This window comes from Colletotrichum aenigma, assembly GCF_013390185.1.
Source record: "Colletotrichum aenigma strain Cg56 chromosome Unknown KSG_Cg56_contig01, whole genome shotgun sequence".
Classification (NCBI taxonomy): domain Eukaryota; kingdom Fungi; phylum Ascomycota; class Sordariomycetes; order Glomerellales; family Glomerellaceae; genus Colletotrichum; species Colletotrichum aenigma.
The window spans coordinates 3,981,715-4,002,559 of NW_023500907.1; the positions used below are offsets into that span (position 1 = coordinate 3,981,715).

The window sequence follows — 20,845 nt, forward strand, 5'->3', positions numbered from 1 at the left end:
AACCCGCCGGAACAGCACCCGGACATGAAAGTCCCAGGAGGGCCTCTTGACGGCAAACTGCGCAAGGGGAGGGTGTCGGGATAGACGATGTGTCCGATAACGAGACGGCAAGGCTTTGGCCGAGAATTTGGGATACAAACTCCGCCAACTTTCGTAGGTCGGAGGATACTCTCCGCCGGCTGATGGTCTGCACAAGTCCGCACATCATGTTGTTCTCCCCCGAAGAGTCCGCTGGCCATGTCTGCTAGCCGTTTCCTTGGTGAATTGAGGGCGTGTGAGATGCGTCACTCGCAGAGTAGAAACGTACATCATAAAAGGCACCTGCCGACGCAGGTCTCGTCGAAGAGACTCACAGGCTCGTATTACTCTGAGCACATCTACTGTGAAAGTCTGTGTGGACTAGAAACTTCCTCAACATAGATTCCCCTGACCACATCCGGAATGGTCGTCGTCGCAGTCGCCGGTGCCACTGGCGGCATCGGCCGTGCTATTGTGGAAGCCATACAACAAGCCGGCACTCACGATGTGATCATATTCAGCCGAAAGGTTCGACCCCCAAAGTTCTCCCCCTGGGGACATTTCCGTTTCATCTAACATTCGCAGGCCAACCCGACCCTTTCCAACGATCTCAACGTGCCCATCATCGAGGTTGACTATGCGGACGTGGAGGCCGCGACAGGGACGTTGGAGAAACACAACGTCCACACGCTGATTTCGGCCTTGACCACCACCCAGTCTCTGAAAGTACGAGACCAGATCCCCGAGATCCAGCTCATCCAAGCCGCGGACGCCGCCAAAGCCACGCGACGATTCGTCCCGAGTGACTGGGGCATCCCCTTGGACGAGGGGTAACACACATCCCATCTTACTCCCCCCCTCCCGGAGAAAACTCAGAGCTAACCAAAGCACGTCCAGGGACCGGGACGTCCTGTTCTACGCAGGCTTCAAGCTCGACAGCAGGAAGGCGCTCGAGGAGACGACGGACCTCGAGCACACGTCCTTCCACAACGGCTTCTTCCTCGACTACTGGTGCATGCCCGCGGTGAAGTCCCACATGACCCCCTGGACGGTCGTGGTCGACATGGCGAGCAACGTCGCGGTCCTGCCCGGCTCCGGAAACGTGAACGTCACCTTCACCCACACGTCCGACGTCGGGCGGTACGTTGCCACCTGGCTCGACGTGCGAGAGTGGGAGCCGCGCACCTTTCTCGTCGGCGAGACGGTGACGTGGAATCAGTTCCTTGCCATTGCAGAGGACGTCAAGGGTATGTGACGTTTGCCGCCGTCCTCTCACAGAGCGAACTGCTTTACTCACGAAGGGTCATCTCATAGGTACAAAGTTCTCTGTAATGTACGAGGGGGACGAGGTGTACCGCAGCGGGAAGGCGACGATCCTGCCGTCGCAGAAGGTTGGGCTGCACTGGTTCTCCGAGGACACCTTGCAGACGATGCTGTCGTCGTACATGCTTTTGTTTGATCAAGGCAGGTTCGATCTCAGCACGAGGTCGTCGAATGCCCAGTTCCCCGAGATCAAGCCGATGAAGGTTAGGGAGGCGTTGGAAAAGGCTTGGGCGAGGCGTTGAACATGACGAGAGGAGCATGTCAGTCGATATTCGAGCATATGTCTCGAGGAACGCCGGAAATCAGTACCCACGCAAGCTTGCACAAGCCTAGCTGCGAGGACTTTTACAGACTGAAACATGTCAATTTGTTACGCCACGTCCAAACTCAACACGACTTCAAAGGGTTTCTGGTATTGCATGACAGCGTGCCGATCATGGCTTGGACAGAAGGGTAAGCCTCTGCATATACTAGATTATCTATATTGGTTGATAATAAAACACAACCTGGTTCGAGAAGCGCTCGACATCGATTCAGATAGTGGTGGGTAGAGACACTGTCAGTCCTACCTCACACAAATTTGGAACCATCTCTCACCAGTACTTTGATATGAGTCAACCACCCCTTCGACCAACCTTTCTGGAATCTCAACCTTGAATCTGCCTCCATTCTTCAATTCCCGACGAATACTCGTCTTCCTCAACAATACACAACGGCGCGATGGCTCAGAGGCAGAGCGTGGCTCCATTAAAGCCAAGGCCCCTGGATCGAAACCGGGTCGTGCGAAAATGCTTCTTTTTTGCACACCTCTTTCGCTCCTCTTCCGTGGCTTGATGTAAATTTCAAACAATTACACAGGGTAACTTCGATGTAGTCAAATTCAAGAGGAAGCTGAAAAGTAGTCTCGCTAATGTGATGTCAACGCCCTTGCAATCTAGCCAATATTGTAGCTGACAATCATCCGCACCCCTATAATCATGTAAACATATGGCTCATCTCATTCCATCACATGCACTCAGTCTCCCACTTGACCCATGTCGTGTTCGTCAATCACCTCGGGGGGTCCGGCACTGGCGGCGGCGGATACCTTGCCAGCGTCTGCGCATTCGACTCGTCCGAGTCCGTGTCCTCCTCAAAATACGGTTCTCGGTACCCGTTAGGGTACAATCTTCTAGGCCCAACTTGATCAGCTGGTATTCTTCGAACAATGGCGGTGGATGCGCCCACATCTTGGTACGTCGGACCCCGTCCCCCGCTCATCTGTATTTCCGGCCTGGACCGCGGCTTGTCTCTGTGCGAGGCGGACCGCCCCGGCGCGCCGCTCCGCTGGACGGTGATGTTCATCCCTTCGGTTCTCCGCCGCGGACGCGGGCGGCCGACCCATTCCGCTTCCGTCTGCGGGTTGTCCGCCGTGTGCCGGTCGAAGGCTCTGCGCTGTTCGACGGGCGACGGGGGCGCAAAGGGGCTGCTCCGCGGCTCCATCGTCTCGGCTCTGTACATTCCGTTAGGCCACATCTGCTGCGAATGCCGTCGGGCGGTCGGGCTCGTTCCGTAGACAGTCGAGGCAGGTCGTTGTGAGAGGGGACTGGGAGCGCCATAGCTGTTATCCAGCTCGCTCAGGGCAACCTCCACGCCGGCCTGGATGGCTCTCTGCATCTGCTCCGGGTCGAGCCGGGAGCTGAAGGAGGATCGTCTGTCGAATTCCAGCCTGGGATCTTGCCGGCCTTGGATCCGGTTCGCGTACTTAGGATCGAGCTGTCTCCTGCCCTCCCACAGCTGGTCCATCTCTTGCTGGTTGAGATCGGGCGGCGGCGCGCCGGCCCTGCCGGCCCAGTACGTCCGGTCATCGACAGATCGCGCAGGTGTCGAGTACATCCGCATCGCATACTCTGACCGCGGCGGCCCAGGTTCAGAATTCAAGTCGTTCTGAAACAGCTCGTTCCGGATCTCCCCGAACCCAAGCTTCATCTTCCTGTCCATCTCCCTGCTGAGGACGGCAATGTCCCTCTCACGCTGCGCAGCTTCCATAGCCTGCCTCTCTCGCGCCTTCTCGCGCTCGAGGAGACTGCTCATGGTCCGCTGGACGTGCTCCATGTCGACTGACTGCGGCTGGATCGGGCGCGGTTTTGGCCGAGAGGGGGTTCTGCCCTCATAGCGAGGTATCGGCTGAGGCTGTGACGGCACCGGGATTCCATAGTACGGACTTTCACGGTCTGTGTACGACCTGGGCGAAGGGTCGAACGGGTTAGACCGGTGATGGCCGGACGACGGGGGCCTCGGGGGTGCGCTGTTGGGATACTGGCCTGGGGGGTAGTTGTACCCGGCCGCTGACGGGTATGAATAATACGGGGGCGATGGGTCGACGGGATTCGGGCTGAAGGGGTTCCCGCCCATGCTTCGGGAGAACTGGGGTAGGTTCTGGGTCTGGACATGCGGCGGCATCGGGCGGGCTCTCGATCCTGGGACCGGGAACGGTGCGGATGCGGGAGCGAAAGGGTTCGGGGGGCGCTCGGTGCTTCTGTGCCGGTGATGGGACCGGCTACTCGGCCGCCTCCGGGGGATCCCTTCGGGGAATTGCGACGGCGACGACGATAAGTCAAATTGCACACTCTTCGGTCCGTGATGCGTGCGCGTGGCCACTCCCGGCTCCGAGTCGCTGTCGTACAAATCAGACTCGTCGGACGTCATCTTATCGGCTGGTTTGTAGCGGCGGTGTTGAGTTGGGTATCAAGGGTACCGGATGGCCGATCCCGGCTCAGGCACAAGCCGAATCTGAAGAGCGCGGGACTAATTCAGCGGAAAATAATCCCAATGGTATTTTCGATGATTACTGAAGGAACCGCTATCGACGCCGACGGGCTGAGGCTAGGAAACCAAATGTCATGATGTCGAGACCGCACGTTGTGGGGTGCGTAAAGGTAAAAAAAAGGTCGTGAACGCCCGACGGTCCCAAGTGAGGAGTGATGGGCGTGTTCTATGAGCTGGCAATGGTCACACACATCCCGCTTCCCCTCCAATTGGTAAAGTGCGGAGGCATGAGCCGTTCATGCAGCTCCGTTCAATCAACGGCCGCCCGCCCTGCCCTCAATCGTGTCCAAGCAGGCTGTAAGGCAACCGGACCTTTCTGCAATCAGCAGCCTGGTGATGTCTTCTTGCTTAAGGGAGAGAGCGTACTTTTGCTGCGACCTGCGGCCTAGATATGCGACCTGCGCGCTCCACCCAAACCGAACCCAACATCGCGAGCCGTTTGGCCTGCTTTGCGAGGCGGTGCGTTAGTGTAGCTGATTGCATGAGTCGCTGCAGTCGAGACCTGGTGCGTCCTTATTGGGTTGCACAAGTGAGGCTGTCGGGCCAATGAAGTCGGGGGACGGTATGCACGCCTGTTGATGACCTTGGTAGCTCCATGCGGAGGGGATACGCCATACAGAGACCCAGTTGCGGGCATGGCACGATCGGTTTGCATGTAAAGTGGACTCTCATCGGGTGTTTGTCGAAGATTGGGGGTTTGTGGTTTCTTGAGGCTCTGTAGGAGTTGACTCTGCAATGGCACTTAGAAGTACTCTCAAGTTGCCCGAAATTCTTCGGAGAGCAACATTCGGCTTCGTCGGTCTTTCAAACTGGGATAGGTTCAGAAGAGTTGTCTAAGAGATGTGAGGAACAGCTCCTAGGAACAATCAGGGACAACACCAAGGAGAACATCAGGAATAGCACTCAAAATACTTCTGCTTCTGTCCACGTCCTTCTAGTCGATTTGAGTTAGCAAGGTTGTTAAATGCTCGTCAAATAGATGAATTATCCCCAACTATCAGGGCTCGTACTATCTATGCTCTCGCTACTCTATGCCCGTACGGACGCATGCAGAATGAAGCCATCACTAGTGCCGGAAATATTAAGAGAACTCTTAGAAATTAGACTACGACCAATTTGAGGATTACGGCGGATGTCGAGTGTCACATGGAAGTGTTCGTTTGCCAGATCTTGACGGTGCTATCGGCCGACCCCGAAACCATATAGCGGCCGTCCGGCGAGTAGTCCACAGAGAGGACTGAATCACCATTACCACTGAGTGTCTGGAGACAGCTCCCAGTACTACTATTCCATATCGTGACGGTTCTGTCATAGGAACCCGAGGCTATGTAGCGGCCGTCTGGTGAGTAGGCAACGGACACAATTTTGTTACCATGACCCCGGAGTGTGCGGACGCAGCTCCCGGTGCTACTGTCCCAGATCTTAACGGTCTTGTCGGCAGATCCTGAGGCTATAAAGCGGCCGTTTGGTGAGTAGGCCACAGACAATACCGAATAACGATGACCTTCGAATGTCTGGACGGTGCTACAAGCGTTACTGTCCCAGACCTTGACGAAATTATGGTCTTCTGACCCTGCGGCTATGCGGCAGCCGTTCGGCGAGTAGGCCATGCGTGTGATTGGACCACAATTGTCTTCAAGTGTCTGGACGTAACGTCCGGTGCTACTGTTCCAAACTCTGATGGTCTGATCAGACGCTGAGGCTATGCGGTGGCCGTCCGGCGAGTAGGCCACAAGTGATAGTGAACCACGATGACCCTTGAGTTTCTGGAGGCAGCTTCCAGTGTTGCTATCCCAAATCTTGATAATCCCGCTATTCGGGTTGCCCGAAACTGCGGCTATGCGCCAGCCGTCCGGCGAAAAGGCCATACAACGGACATTTTTACCGCAGCGCCTAATCGTTCGGAGGAGGCGACCTGTGCTGCTATCCCAGATCTTGATATTTCCATTCAAAGACATTGAGGCTATGCGTCGGCTGTCTGGCGAGAAGAGCGCATAATGGATTCGATCGGTATGGCCTTCGAGTCTGTGTAGGCAACTGTAATTTGTTGCCTCCAAGCCTCTCGTGTTATCTGCCGGATCCGGTTCTGTCGTCAGCGAGGACTTTGCTAGCTTTTCCTTCAGATCCGTGATCTCCAGCTTGTCTTTTTCCATTTGGCTCTTTTGCGTAGTAATGAGCTGCTCCAATTTCGTGAACTTCTCTTCATGTAGCTGTTCCAGGCTGACCTTCATGGTCTCTTGTTGCTGGAGGAGTTTCCCAATTTCGGCTTCCCTCTGCTTCTGCAGCAGCTGAATCTGTTCCTGCGACTCTTTGTCCTGCAGCTCTCGAGCCTCTGCCATATCTTGCTTCAGCTGTTCAATGTCGTGGGCAAAGCGTTCTCGCTCGAGTGTCAAGATACCGTCCAGCTCCTTTCCCGCGCTCGTGTCGTGAAGATCCCTCTTCTCGTCAACCATCTCCTTTTGAATCGCGAGCGTGGTCTGCGTGGTTGTGTTGACAAGGGAGTGGATGATGTTGCGCGCTGATTCATAGTGGTTGTGATGTCGCGCTATCCTCGAGCCTCTATCTATCATCTCACCCCAGTAGCCGGGTTTTGTTCGGAGTTCCTCCTCTCTCTGCTTCCCGATATTGGGTCGAACCTCCTCCCACATCGTCGTAACGAGAATAACGTTCTGCAAGGCGTCTTTCCCGCAGAGCTTCTTGAACATGAAGAGGTTTCTGATAGCTGCCCCTGCATCCGAACGTCGGTAATGCGGTGAAGGTACAAGATGCCGCGGATATGCACCTTCTGCTTATATGATTCGCCGACCCAAGCTGCAATCTGCCTGAGAATCTCGGCATCGTCGCGTTCTGTGTCGTCAAAGCCTGGGGTATCGATGAGGTAGACGTTGGAGCCAACATCGGACCTGCAGGGATAGGCGACAATGTCTTGTGTTTCTGAAGGATCAATTTGTAAGTAGAGGTTTTTCCCAGTTGATTCCAATCAGATTTGGCAAGTGAAATTTCACATATGGTCACTTACCACTGTGAAGGCCCTGTCCAATGGAGACACTCTGGTCGGTGCAGAGGGAGATAAATGTGCTTTTACCAGACCCAGTGATTCCCATGACGGCAATCAAGATGTCGCTGGGTTGCGGCTGGAAGGCGAGTGAATCTGGTTGCCCTGCCATTTTGCCGATGCTGAGTGCTGCGCGTTGGATGGAATCAGAGGCCAGTGAGCAACGAGGTCCATAAGTCGACTCACGACGGAGGAAATCATGTCAACGCAATAGAAAACATCAAGAAAGATGAGCTTTAATAGATAGATAGATGGATATCGAAGGAGGGGAGGCAACGAGCTGGTCTGAGGCATCCGGCTCAAACGGCAGTTGACGAAGCCTGTTTCTGACTCCGTGCATGGAGGAGGATCACCTCACGGGGTTGTCTTTTGCATGCGCCCTGCATTCATCGAAGAGTCACTATGTTCTTGGTAGGCAGCCTTCGCTCTATAGCAGAACGATTGGTAATCAAGATACCACGAGGCGAGGCGAAACCAGTTGTTGGTAGGCAGTGCGTGAGGCAGTTCGAGCAGGCTGCCCCATCAACTTGCGCCTGCAAGCTTCATTGGCACATAACCCCCAAAGGATTATGATCCGCATCAGCGTCTGACACACCCTAAAAGTTGATTAAGTGCCTCGAGGCTTCTTTCTTTCCATCAGGCTGTTTAGTGAAAGTGCAAAAATGTACCACGTGCCAAACAGGCTGTATAATCATCTCGTGAAGATTTAGTACGGCGAGGGCCGGTTACAGGCTTCTGGAGTTGTCTTAAACCTCCAGCCCACTCATCGATAAAATCGCCGTCCAAGGAACGATAGCTCTATCTAACGATGGAAACCATCCGTGCTCAAGATCTTGATGGGTAATCACGACCCAGTCTTTACTTTTCTTATGACAGCAATGAAGACTTTCCTGACAGTCAAGTAGACTTACAAACTCCGACACTGTTATCGCCATTCTAGGCATCACTGGGTCAGGGAAAAGCACCCTCATCTCGACTCTTACAGGCCTTGACGTGAGCCTCGGGAGCAGTCTAGCCTCCCGTATGTTGCGACATCTTTGATGTGTCTTCCAGATGCAAGCCTCACCGTCAAACATGGCCCGAGGCTTAGGTTCAGTTTGACGCAACAATAGCTACTAAAAGACTGACCAATACGGTAGAAACAACTGAAATCAGCATCTACGTCTACGAGCGAGAAAGTGGCCGGCGTGTCTATCTCGTCGACACGCCTGGGTTCGACGATGCTTCCCGCACTGATGTTGATGTGCTCCTAGAACAGGCCTTTCTCTTCACTCAACTTTACAGGATGAAAGCAGCGTTGGCCGGTATATTATATTTGCACCCAATCAACAAGAACAGGGTCAGCGGGTCAGCGGCGAGGAACTTCAGAATGTTGCAGCAGATGTGCGGCTTTGAAGCTGTTGATCGCGTGGTTTTGCTCACAACCATGTGGGACCAAGTCGACCCAGGGACTATCCAGCACGACATTGCTTGCCAGAGGCAACAGGAACTAATCTGGGACTCGAGATTTTGGGGCGAAATGTGTCGCCGAGGCAGTCGTGTCATGCAGTTTGACGGCAGCAAAAGGTCCGCCTCGCAAGCTGTTGACGCCCTCTCAAACAGGCACATCAGGAATGGACCTACTGTGTTCCAAATACAGCGCGAAGTCGTAGATGAAGGGAAGGACATAAGGGTCAGCTCAGCTGCTCGCGAGCTGGTAGGGGAGCTTATCCGCATCCGAGAGCAGTCACAGAATGAGATCGGCCAGCTTCTGGAGCAACACAAACAAGCTGAGAAGGAGAGAGATCATGACAAAGCCTCGAAAATTTCGCAAGAAACGTATGCACTAGAAAAAGGGCTAAAAGATGTTACTGCAGCGAATCACCAGCTCCAGACTTGTTTCAAGGATATCTGCACACAAAAGGAAGCACGTTTTGCAGATATCCTCCGCCACATCAGTCAAGAATATGAAACCTTGACAAAAGAGCTCCGACGTCAGGAATCCAGGCTTCAAAGTCTTGAGGAAGAGCAGCAGGAAAGCATAGCCATCTACGAGTCGGAACGAGAAGGAACGCTCTCACGACCACACGTGCCATCACTGCCACCAGCTTATGATGAATCTTTCGAAAGTTCTTACCGCCAGGACCAGGACAAAATCCAAGAAGAAACAACTGAAATCAAGCGGAGTTTGAAGGTTAAGAAGGCGAAAAGGATGATGATTCAAAACATTATTCCCATGTTGCAAATTCTCGGAGGGGCCGGGTGCGTGGCTGGGGGTGTTGTGTCGATGATGCCGCCTCTGACTGCTGCGGGCGCAACACTCATAGCGACGGGGGCTTCCAGATTGAACTTTAGCATGAGAAGAAAACAAAGCAGACACTCTGAGGAGTGTAGCGATTAGACTTGGTGGGATGCATTGAGCCAAAAACTGGACACATAAGCCGTCGATGCGAAAGAAGAGTGTTTTTGTAGCGCCTGCTAGTTCTGATGGTCGGAGTTCATTGAATTCATCTCCAGTTTCCAGTTAATAGTATCACTGAATATCATTAACGAATAGGGCGTTGCTAATACAGTGGCGCAAGGTATGGTATTAGAACAGATGGATTCGGTCGACGAGAGGCGTGCATTGAACAGTTTTTAAAAAGACCTCAGATTTTACAAGAGTCTAGTGTTCCTCAACTCAGAGAGACGTATGAGCTCCTAAAAGACATTGTCAAAACAAGGAGCCTAAGCATTCGGTTGCTGTGTTTGCTGGTAGCCCCTTGCAAACTCCAAGCAATTTTAAGCATCACTATTCCCTTAAGTCTAATAATTATACTACAGTCTGTTACACTAATAACGTCCACCCCCCCTTTTTACTGAAATTACGTACGTATAATCCCTATATGTATTTAAAAATTAATTTAATATTATATAGATATTTATAGTATAATAATTAACTTATTTTAATAGTTTTAATTAATCTATTTTTATTAAATCTTATAATCTAAATGTATTATAATACTTCTTAAATATTATTATATATTTAGATAAGTAAATAATGACTTATTTAGGTATTATTTATTATTTATTATATATAGTATATAGAAATAATAATATATATAATAATTAGTATAAGATATTATTAGAGATCCTCTTTAATATTTTATTTTATTATTAACTAAGATTATTATGTTTATTAAGAGAACTTATTTAATTATTACTACTAAAGAAGTTATTAAAAAAGTTATTAAAAAGTTATTAAAAAAGTTATTAAGAAGTTATTATTATTAAACTTAATTTTAAAACTAATAATTTAATAGCTTTTAAATTTATATTATAATATATATAGCTTTTTTATTATTATAAAAAGCTTTGGAAATATTTTTTTACTAAAAAGTAATAATGATATAGAAAAAATAGAAAAAAATCTAATGTAAAAGATTCAGTTTTCAAATGTTTTATTTTTATTAATATTATTATTTTAATTAAATTTAAATTTAATTAATTTAACTTTTATTAAACTATTTAATTTATAAATAATATATTTATAGCTTCTCACTATAACATTAATAATATATTTATATTATTCTTTAAAATATTTGAAAAAGAAGAAAATATAAATAATAATAAATTAATTTTATTATAAATCTAAGTTATTTATAACTTAGTATTTAAAAAATAATAGTTTATTTGTTTTAATCTAATTATTAAAAACATTATATATAATAAATTCAGCTTTATTAATATATTAGATATAAATAAGAGAAATTAAAAAATAAATAGTAATACTTAATTTTAAATAGAAGTAGTTTATTTATATATTTTAAAGAAAATTAATATTATTATTATTATTTAGAAAAAAGGTAATTAATATATCTAAATTAACATTAATTTTTATTTAGGGATATCTATTTATTAAAAAAGTTATTTAGCTAAATATGTTATAAATTAATATTATTTTCTTTTTTAAATAAACTAAAAATAAAAATAAAATCTATTTTACTATTAAATAGTAATATAATATTATATTAACTTCTAGTTAAATAGTAATTAGTATATAAATACTTTAAAAAGTAATTAAATAGATATTTTAGCTAATGTATAAAGTAATCAATTATAAACTTAATAATCTTACAAATATTAAGTATTAAAAAAAGATATATATAAATAATTTCTATATATATATGTATCTATTTAAAGTATTATAAATATGAAAATAGTTTAAGTAATAAGAAGTTTAATTAATATTATATACTAAATTAGAAATATTATAAAATTAAATTTTATTATGTAGAGAAATAAATAAAAGCTATTCTAAATAAGTAAATTAATATTAATAATATAGAACTATTTATAAAACTATTTAATAAGATATTTTATAACTAATTTATTAAGGATTAGAAATATTAAAATAGAAAAAACAGAAATATTATTAAGATTAATAGTAATTAGAAGATGATAATAATAATAAAAAAAATTAAAAATATTATATTTTTATTATTAAAATTAAGATTTAGTTTAATTAATATTAATAGTAATATTATTATTAATATATATAGTAATAAAAAAATAAAAAAAAATAAAAATTATTATTTTTAGTATTTTTAGTATTTTTATTTATATATATAGCTATTATTATTAATATTACTATTATTAGTATATTAGCTATACATAAACGTTTTATAATATTTATTACGCACTTTTTTATTATTAAACTTTTTAAATATTTATTCATTAAATATTATATTTTTAATTTATTTATTCTTGTTAATAATATTAAATTTATTTTAAAAAGTTATAGATTAAATAACTAAGTTTATTAAATAGTTTATATTTACTTATAATAGATAATATGATATTAATTAAAGTTTAAATAGAAACTATAAAAATTATAATTAATAGATAATAGCTTATAAGTAATTTATAAATTACTAAATAAAGTTTTATTTAAGATCTTACTAAAAATATTAAAAACTTAATTAAATCTTTTATAAATAATAATATTTATTATAGAAAATAGTTTAATACTCTCTCTAATATAATTTCTTATTTTAAACTTTAGTTATATTATTAAGAATTAGAAAGAGATAACGTGGTTCATCAGTCAGCCGGCCGGACCAGTCAGCCGGACGTTTTTTCCCACGTACACAACAACATCTAGTATTTCTCAACCACAACGCATTAAATCAACTATTAGTTGTCGCTATCAGAATCTCCTGAGGGTTCGACATCTTTGGAACAGGTTCGCACGTTATGCCCAGTCTCACCACACATACCACAGCGTCTCCAAGCTGGCTGGGCTCTCTTTGATAGACCCCCCTCGTCGTCCTCTTGAGGTGCTGGACGTTTCCCTTTTTGTTTCCCTTCAAGCAAAACCTGAGATTCCTCTATACTAAGTGCCCCTCTAAGCTGGACCCACGTTCTTTTAGCCCTCCAGCGCTTAGCAAGTGCTATATTTGCATCCTCAAGGGTATAAAGCCGATCAGTCAAAATAGTGATTAAGTGCGCTATTGCCTGCGCACCCTTTGATAATTGCTCAACTGTAGCAATAATTAGTGTTAGTGAGCTTCCTTGATAAGCAGAGATATAACTTTTAATAAAGTTAGACTGCGAGACGGTTTGTTATGAGTTAGAGGGCGTTTGTAACTGCTAAGGTGGAGGTGTTGAAGGGTTAGCTATAGGAGGTGTAGGCGTCTGTAAATATATATCAAGCTTTTTATTATTTTGTCTGGGTCTTATGGTGAAATTCCAGCGCCTTAGAAAGCAGACCTGATATTTTCCTTATTAAAAACCTTGTCATGGGCCTAGTGGAAGGCAACAAAGAACTCAGACTTAGTGATATGATTTATAGAGGCTCTGATGAATTAGTTGATTTCATCACTATATATGTATTTCAAAGGCGAATAAAGGGTAATATCTAATAGCTGTAGTAGATATAATAAATATGCAGGCATACTAACAGTTATAATATTGTTCTGCTTATAGTAATCGTTAAACTCAGCTGATAAATAGCTCTTATAGCTGTTGATAATAAGCATCTGGTAGACACCTTTTGTTTGGTTCTTAGTGTGTTTATTAAAGTGTTTAATCTAGTTAAGACCTATATGATTATCCGTCTATCTATTAGCAGTAGGTTTGATCACCTAGTTGCCTAGAAAACCTGATTCTATAGTCTAACTGGCAAGGTGATATACGCCCTTAACGATCATAAACAGAGGGATGCACCACCCGCCCGAATTAATATATTTAATAACTGTAGCCTATTTATAATTGCTAGGCTGGACAGACTTTGCTTTGCTGCGTCAATCAGTATGTGTAACCACTATTAACGCAGTGATCATGCCTATCATAAAGCCAGTTTCATCAAAATTATATAGGTCCCCCTCTTAGATGCCATACTTAGCTATCATGTTGCGTAATAGCGCAAACCACTTTAATATAACCTCAGGATCTTCTTAAAGAGCCCTTTAATAATCATATAGACGATTAAACTTAGTTTTCAGAGCAGGCTGTAAGTCCACAAACCGCCTAGCCTATCGCTTACCAACAGGCTTGCTATTACAGGCTCGCAGCAGGAGATTAGCCATATCTTCCACACTGCTGAGGCGGAAAGGAAATCCTCTGGAATCCTGTTTAATAACGTATTGGAGAAGTATTTTCTCTTCGATCGGATTGAGTTTATGTCGTTAGGGTTAAGCTTGTTCGCGTCGCGGTCGGTTGTTCATTCTATCGGCTAAGGTGCTCTTTAGGATACCGTAGGTCTTTGCAGCATGCGAAATGCTTAAGTTATTACCTGCAGCGCGTGTCGATCAGATCGCTTCAATCGCGAGAATGACTTTGTCTTCTTAGGTGTAGATTGGCATTATGGTTGTTGAGATTTTACGCGTCAAAGGTTTAAGTGATTTGGACGTAAGAGTGTTTAGAAAAAAACGTCCGGCTGACTGATGAACCATGTTATATATTAATTAGTAATAAATAATTAATAATTAAATATAATCTGTATCGTAATAAATTTTGAATCATAAATAAATTAAGCTATTAAAAAAGTTATTATTCTTATTAATTACTAGAGCTATTTATTCTAAAGAATTTATATTAAATTGTAATATATCTTTATATTATTTAAAGCTTTATAAACTATTTATTAAATAGATATTTAAAATTATATAATAGGTTTTATCCTTATTTTTTTAATAAATACTATTTTGATCTCTTATAAAAATAAAATAGATTTTTAATTAGTTAATTAATATAAAAATAAAGTAACTAATTAAATTAGTAATATCTCTATAGACAAATTAGTTATTGTAGAGGTAACATTAAATATATATTTTATATCTCTATTATATAGGTAGTTATATATTTAAATATTATTATGACTATAGTAATTGATAGTAATTAAAGTATTAGCGATAGATTTAGTGCGTTTTATATATAATATAGAAAAATGCGCGTTATAGCGTAAAATTAGCTTTTTTCATGTTTTTATATAAGCGGGGAAAAAAAGGGGGGGGCGGACGCTGTCAGTGCAACAGACTGGTATCAGACTCTCAGGTGGCCCTAACCGATTCGCTCTAACACCCCCAAAATCAACCACAACCTTTTGTATCACAACCCCAGGCTCAAGCAGCCAAACTCCTAACTCATGTCTTCCGGCCTTCAGACTTCCTCTGGTCACATCAGTCGTCACATTCCATCCTCCAGTAATGACCGAATCAGCCCATTCTTCTGGATCCTCTCCGAGTCCCGCGTCACCAACCGATTGTACAACTATAGCCTCCCTGTCATCGACAGCAAAAGCATACCACAGCGGCCGCGTCATGTCGTGGCTCCTCGAGCCGCCAAGATACACTCGTACCTTGACGTCTTGATATTCGGTAAATGTAAAGAAGTCGTATCGCAGCTTCGGCGCTGTGGATTGAGTCAACGACTCGACACCTACGGGCCAAAGTTTGACTCCCGAGTGTGTCTTGCCGTAGAATGGGACTTCGACGTACGAAACCCCGTTATTCGTTTCGAGGGCAGAGAAATGCGCTGCTTCGATGGATACCACGCCGCCAGACTCAGTCGAGCGTCCGACCAGGTCCTCCTTGACAACTGGAGGATTGAAGATGGGAAGTAAAGCCGTGACCGCATCCTCTGTGTCATTCCTCTGAACGGTTAGTGCAGCGGTGCTACGCCCTTTGGGGGCAGAAGACCAATCCACCTCGATGTTCACCCGCGCCTCATCCATATCCCCAGAAGCCTCAAGCGTCCCCTCATCCTTGTCCATCCCGACCCACGACACGTTCGACTCAATCCGCCACTCAAATGTCCCATTCGCACGGCAAAATACGTCAATCCACCGACTCTGCCCGGGCGGCAAGTACGGATCCATCTCTAACAAGATTATCTCCCTCTCATCCACATCACCCACCGCACCCTGCCCAGCAACTCCCATGATCCCGGACGCTGGCACATCCGCATCACTGACATACTCCAGGTTCGGCATCACGTCGCTGCTCGGTTCATACCACAGTGTATACCCGATATGCACCTGACACATGATCCCCTTCCACTTGCCCCCATTGATCCCGTTGTACTCTGCCGAGATTTCTTTATCCCGGGCAAAGGCCGCCCTCGCCTCCGTAGCAAGGCGATTCGTTGCCGTCCGCCGCTGCGTTTTATACAGCTTTCCCATCTCGGCCTTGGTATACAACTCGTTGACCGTCCTCCCAGCCTCTACGGGGTGTAAAACCATTCGGTAAAACGCGTCTCTCCATGTTTCACCGAGTCCCTCGTAGACCCTCAAGGTATCTTCTAATAGAGTCTCCCACTCCTCAAGAGCCGTGGCAGCCTCGTCGTAAAAGAGCGTGCTGTACACGAACGGCGGCATGTTGAGCGTCTCGTACTTTCGTCGGCTGACCAGCCGGCCGTATCGGTTCAAGATGTCCGCAACGGCTGACGCGATGTCTGGGGAGAACGTCCTTGATGTCCACGTTTCGAGCCAGGCTGTCGTGCTCGTCGGCGTGAGGTGTAGAGACATGTCGTAGGCCATGTCGAGGAAATGGGTCATGGGTATCTCCTGATGCAAACGTTCAGCATAGTTGCCATGTGAGTGGACAGGGGGAAATGATGAAAACCGAACAATTTAAGGAGAGGAAGCTGGGAGGAATTCAGCTTACCAGAGGCTTGATGTCTCCCACATTCACAATCCAAACCTCCCTAGCCCCTTTCTCATAGGCGAGGTGCATCTGCTCCCACGTCTTGACCAACTGGATGGTGTCGATCCACTCATAAATCTTGGGGCGGCCAACATAGTTTACGTGGTAATATACTCCAGCACCTCCCGTGCGCGATGTCTCGTTGGGGTACGGCGTGCGCAGGAGATTGCCAAAGTTATCGTCAGTCCAGAGCAGCGTCACGTCCTCAGGAACCTGGAGACCCTGCTGGTAGTATTTCCCGACTTCCTGTTTCTCGTGCTTAGCGAAACCGCTCTCGTATCCATGAAATTTCATCGTGAGACTCACCTTGTATAATGCCCAAACTTTGGGTAAACTACTTGCACGACTCCCGTGAGTAGCGTTCAGAATCTCCTGCTGCACCGCAATGATCTCCTAGAGCTGTGGCGCAGTAAGCGTAGGCGACTCTGTGTCACCCTCTCCCCTCATGCCCATCGTGTAAACGGTCTTCCAGCCCTTACTTCTTTCCGCACCCGCCTTCATGAAAGCCGTTAAATTCTCTTTGTTCAGGCTCCAATCCTACTTCCCATCGAGGTCCCGTTCCTGCTCGCGGTACGCCCTCGCCATGAGTTCGTGATGGCTTGTCCCCATCACCACGCCAAAGTCGTCTGCGAGCGCCCCGTTTGCAACGTCGTCGACATAGAACATGCTGTTCTTCATAGCGGGCCAGAGGTAGTTTCCCTTGAGTCTGAGGTTGAGCTCGAAGACGTGAGCATAGAAAGAAGAGGTAAAGGGACGGTTGCGGTCGGATGAGGCGAGAGGAAAGCGGGTACGGGCCCAGGAGGTGAGGCAGGTTTCTTCGTCGTTGATAAAGATGCCTCTGTACTTCACGGAGGGGGGTCCGTGTGTGTAGCTTGTCCCGTTGGGGGCTAGATGAAGGGATGGCAAGGGTGTGACGGGAACGTCGGCCCAAAAGTACCATGGAGAGACGCCTATCTGTTCGGAGAGGGCGTAGATGCCGTAGACAGTGCCACGCTTGTCGCTGCCAACTACTGATAAGGCTGAAGAAATACCCGGAAAGGGGTTCATAGTCACTTCGTGGGTGTAAGATTCCCATTTCCCCTGAATGGAGGAGTTTTGGGGCCTGAGGAGAGGCGAGTAGCCTAGTGTTCCGATGACCAGGACGGGAAATGTTGTGGATGTGTTTAATGTGTTGTAGACGATGGTGCTATTCTTTCCGAGGACACGGCCGAAGTCGATGGAGAGTGACGTTGCAGCACGTTTGACGGCTGCGGTCTCGTTGGAGGAGAGAAGGATCACCGGAGCGTGTAAGGTGGTGGCCAAGAGGATGGAGTTGGGAACGGGTTCGAGGTTGATGATTTGGGCGGCGCTCGAGACCAGGAGAAGAAAAAGCATTTGAATACAGACAAGGAGACTCATTGTTTCAACGTTGAAGCGGCATGTGCGAGAGAGATGTGTAGCCTGGGCTGAAGTATCGCGTTCCTGACATCGTCTCGGGGGCCACCAATGTTAATGTAATTGATATCTATAGACCACGAACAATCCTACACACTGTTCCGCGCAGTGATCAACTTCTCAATGTACAGTTTGTCATCGCTAAAGGCTGCTGTTGTCCCAAAATGATATCGCCCTTCCCCGCACTTCGTCCTCTTTTACGACGAGACGGCGATGACGGACCAGCGGACGTTGCGTTGCCAAGTGATCATTCTGATGATTGAGCCACAATTTTCATCTTTAAGGCTATAATGAATCGAGCGTCGTCAGTCTTGAAGCGTTATTGATCAGCTTACAAATACCGTAGGTAAAGAACCTCGTCGTGTCGAAGGTATGAGCATCTCTGGGTTCAAATGAGACGGAGCCGAATCCATGACAGATCAAGTTCGTGATAGAACCTTCCAATATACTCATCTACGACCTCTTTTCCCTCGAACATGAGAGCGCCCACACGTGTTGCCGTCGCGCCGCAAACCCACTCAACCACGATCAAATATGCTTGCGGCGCGAGCATTGGCCGAGGACTATACGTCCCAACAAGAAGGCACCCCCAAACGCCACTTTTGAGACGCTCGAGAAACTCCACAGGCGTTTTCGTAGGCGTCTTCATGTCCTTCAAAAGGCGTTGGTTTCCGATTGTAATTTCAGACCAATGACTAGGAGTCCGACCATTGCAGAATAGTGAGGGAGGAACGGACTGCGCTTCGAATCGAAGTGCGATGGGCGACCCTATTGCATCACTTAGTCCATGTTCAAAGTTCGTTCTGAACAAGGTAGATAATCCCGACACAAATTCGAGCTCGACCGCGCGCAGTATCGGGTTCAATGGTTTCAGCGAGCTGAGAAATGGATAGCACATCCACCGAATGGCGCCTGCCCAGCCTGCCCAGGTCCACGATGGGAACCCCCGCCTTCGACGTATAACTGTGCCGCTCTTGTGGTACCAACTTAGTGCAATGAATATTTGTGTGTCGATCAGCACGTCTCGTGCTGGGATTGAAACGTAGGGCAACCCCGAGATGGCAAGAACCGATGGCTTTCTCTTGGCCAAGATCTTCAACATCCCGGCAGCAGCATTCAGCGAGTCAGAGTCGTAGGTCAAGCTCCGCGTCGTGTACTGCTGAATCAGTCGGAAGAAGTCGACGAGACGGCGTGCAATCCTAGAGTCCCCGGCGGGGTTCTCCAAGAGCTCGTTTCCTCTGTGCCTCGTTGTCTCTGTCGGGGCCTGGGTTTCCGGCTGGCCCATGAAGTGACTCAAGAGGAAAGTCCCGTTCTTCCACTTTGTCCAATTGAGCGATTGCCGATCTTTGACTAACTCGATCCCTCCCAAGCTCTCTATCCAGCTCGCGGTGTTGCATTCGAAGAATGCCTGTGTTTCGGTGAAGATGATTCTCCGTCGGGAGAGTAATCCTTCTTGGAACGTCCATCCTCGCTTCCACCAACGGGATTCCTCCTCGACGTACACAGCCGGGTGAGGCCCCATGTTGATAACTGCGGCACCGACTACATGAACGATGTCTTGTTTGAGACGTTTGGTGGAACCCACGCCTGGTAGGCCATACGTTTCATCTGGGCCGGCAGCTGCCACAATGGTGGCCTCGGCGTTGCTGTAAATTAGGTCCATTTTGTTGATCTGGTCGCTCAGCTCTGCCGCGTTGCCCTGATCTATGCAATATTTATCAACCCATAGATATTGGTACCCAAGAAGCCTTGTGAGAGCCATGGCATCCTTGACTGAAGCCGACAGTTCTGATGGCAATCGACATTTGACTTGGGCAGAAGAGCTCGAGGGTTGGGGACTCCATACATAGCTCAATGCTATCCATTGCATACCATGCTGTGCAGGTTCGATTTGGAGTGTATTGCAGTTGATGAGTTTCATCCCTGGAATAGCAGCTGAAGCCACAGGCGTATTGCACGACGGTCCATGATCCTCTTTACAATTGTCGATCCACAGACGGGCCCTGCCATGGTCGAAAAGCGCTGGGATTTCCTGAGGTTTCAAAGGACCGGGCTGGCCGTCTGTAAGAACCACGTAAGACTTTCCATCATAGCCGTAGTTGTCGAAAAAGGTTTCATCAAAAATGACCATGTTCTTGACAGTAACTACAACCATCAGGCTGTCTTGTGCGCCCGGCAGAGTGTGCCTGACACCGATGCCGTTCTGCAGGTACGAGAACGCACGAAGCTCGAAGTCTTGGGCCTCAGACTCGGATATGGAACTCGAAAGAGCGGCTTTTGAGAGAAGATTGCAGAGGTCACAAGTTGTCTCATCCCCGGAGACGAACCTCCCGGCGTCGTCATCGAGAATGATTCCCTGGGAGTCCATCTTTCCCTGCTCCAGCGCCCGCAGCGCATTCACAAAGTCGATCCGGAGACATCTCTCGCAGATCTGTTGATTATTTGATGAAATATTGTTCATGGCCAACAATTCTTCAGAGCCGACAAGAGGCTTGCAGAGCTGTGACCCGGCAAACGCTCGGAGAAGAGATAGCGAATCCTAGGAAACGCGTTAGTGGTAGTGACATTTGAAGGATGTTGTTGTTTAAACGGGAGAGCACGCAAGAGACTGAATGACTGAGTGGGTAGGTTCCTGTTATATGTCACAATTTCAGACAGTCAACATAAGAAGATGATTCATAAAGGAAACGCATTGCTGCCTAACTGCGGGGGTGCTAATCGGCTCACTTCAGGACGGCCAAATGGTAAGACTATCTGGGTGTCTTTTCCATTTCCCCCCTGAACTTTGGGTCTTGGACCTGTTGGAATGGCAAGTCTTTTACGTCTTTCTGTTCTCCAAACTAGTCGGAGTGTACTCCTTGTCGCCAGCAGCCTTTGAGCGGCGACCACCGCAATTCAACAACCCACAACCATCTTTCATTGCTTACTCAAAGGGAATAGTACTACAATTACAACAATCTAAAACGACTGAAGCGATGCCTAGAATGTCTTGCGTTGTTCTTAAGTCGTAATTTGGAACAAACACTTCAAACGCGAAAGACCG

The 20,845-nt window shown here is 46.6% G+C and overlaps 6 protein-coding genes across 6 annotated transcripts; 1 reads left to right on the top strand and 5 right to left on the bottom strand.

Annotated features, from left to right (window-relative positions):
* Positions 1-441: 441 nt before the first annotated feature.
* Positions 442-1,583, top strand: BOA1-3 (Oxidoreductase BOA1; the record flags this gene model as incomplete). Its single annotated transcript, XM_037316310.1, has 4 exons — positions 442-546; positions 604-848; positions 916-1,265; positions 1,333-1,583. The coding sequence occupies 4 exons, from the start codon at positions 442-444 to the stop codon at positions 1,581-1,583; spliced, it is 951 nt and encodes a 316-aa protein (XP_037185937.1).
* An 808-nt stretch (positions 1,584-2,391) lies between these two features.
* CGCA056_v001050 (uncharacterized protein) lies at positions 2,392-4,029 on the bottom strand (the record flags this gene model as incomplete). Its single annotated transcript, XM_037316311.1, has 1 exon — positions 2,392-4,029. One exon carries the CDS (start codon positions 4,027-4,029, stop codon positions 2,392-2,394), a length of 1,638 nt encoding a protein of 545 aa, XP_037184869.1.
* Positions 4,030-5,291: 1,262 nt separating this feature from the next.
* On the bottom strand, positions 5,292-7,316 carry CGCA056_v001051 (Vegetative incompatibility protein HET-E-1; the record flags this gene model as incomplete). The annotated part of the gene is made up of 3 exons (XM_037316312.1): positions 5,292-6,818; positions 6,890-7,083; positions 7,169-7,316. 3 exons carry the CDS (start codon positions 7,314-7,316, stop codon positions 5,292-5,294), a joined length of 1,869 nt encoding a protein of 622 aa, XP_037184868.1.
* A 7,492-nt stretch (positions 7,317-14,808) lies between these two features.
* Positions 14,809-16,662, bottom strand: CGCA056_v001052 (uncharacterized protein; the record flags this gene model as incomplete). The annotated part of the gene is made up of 3 exons (XM_037316313.1): positions 14,809-14,814; positions 15,024-16,229; positions 16,330-16,662. The coding sequence occupies 3 exons, from the start codon at positions 16,660-16,662 to the stop codon at positions 14,809-14,811; spliced, it is 1,545 nt and encodes a 514-aa protein (XP_037184867.1).
* Positions 16,663-16,905: 243 nt separating this feature from the next.
* CGCA056_v001053 (uncharacterized protein) lies at positions 16,906-17,766 on the bottom strand (the record flags this gene model as incomplete). Its single annotated transcript, XM_037316314.1, has 1 exon — positions 16,906-17,766. The coding sequence occupies one exon, from the start codon at positions 17,764-17,766 to the stop codon at positions 16,906-16,908; it is 861 nt and encodes a 286-aa protein (XP_037185550.1).
* A 424-nt stretch (positions 17,767-18,190) lies between these two features.
* On the bottom strand, positions 18,191-20,170 carry CGCA056_v001054 (uncharacterized protein; the record flags this gene model as incomplete). Its single annotated transcript, XM_037316315.1, has 1 exon — positions 18,191-20,170. The coding sequence occupies one exon, from the start codon at positions 20,168-20,170 to the stop codon at positions 18,191-18,193; it is 1,980 nt and encodes a 659-aa protein (XP_037184865.1).
* Positions 20,171-20,845: the final 675 nt, after the last annotated feature.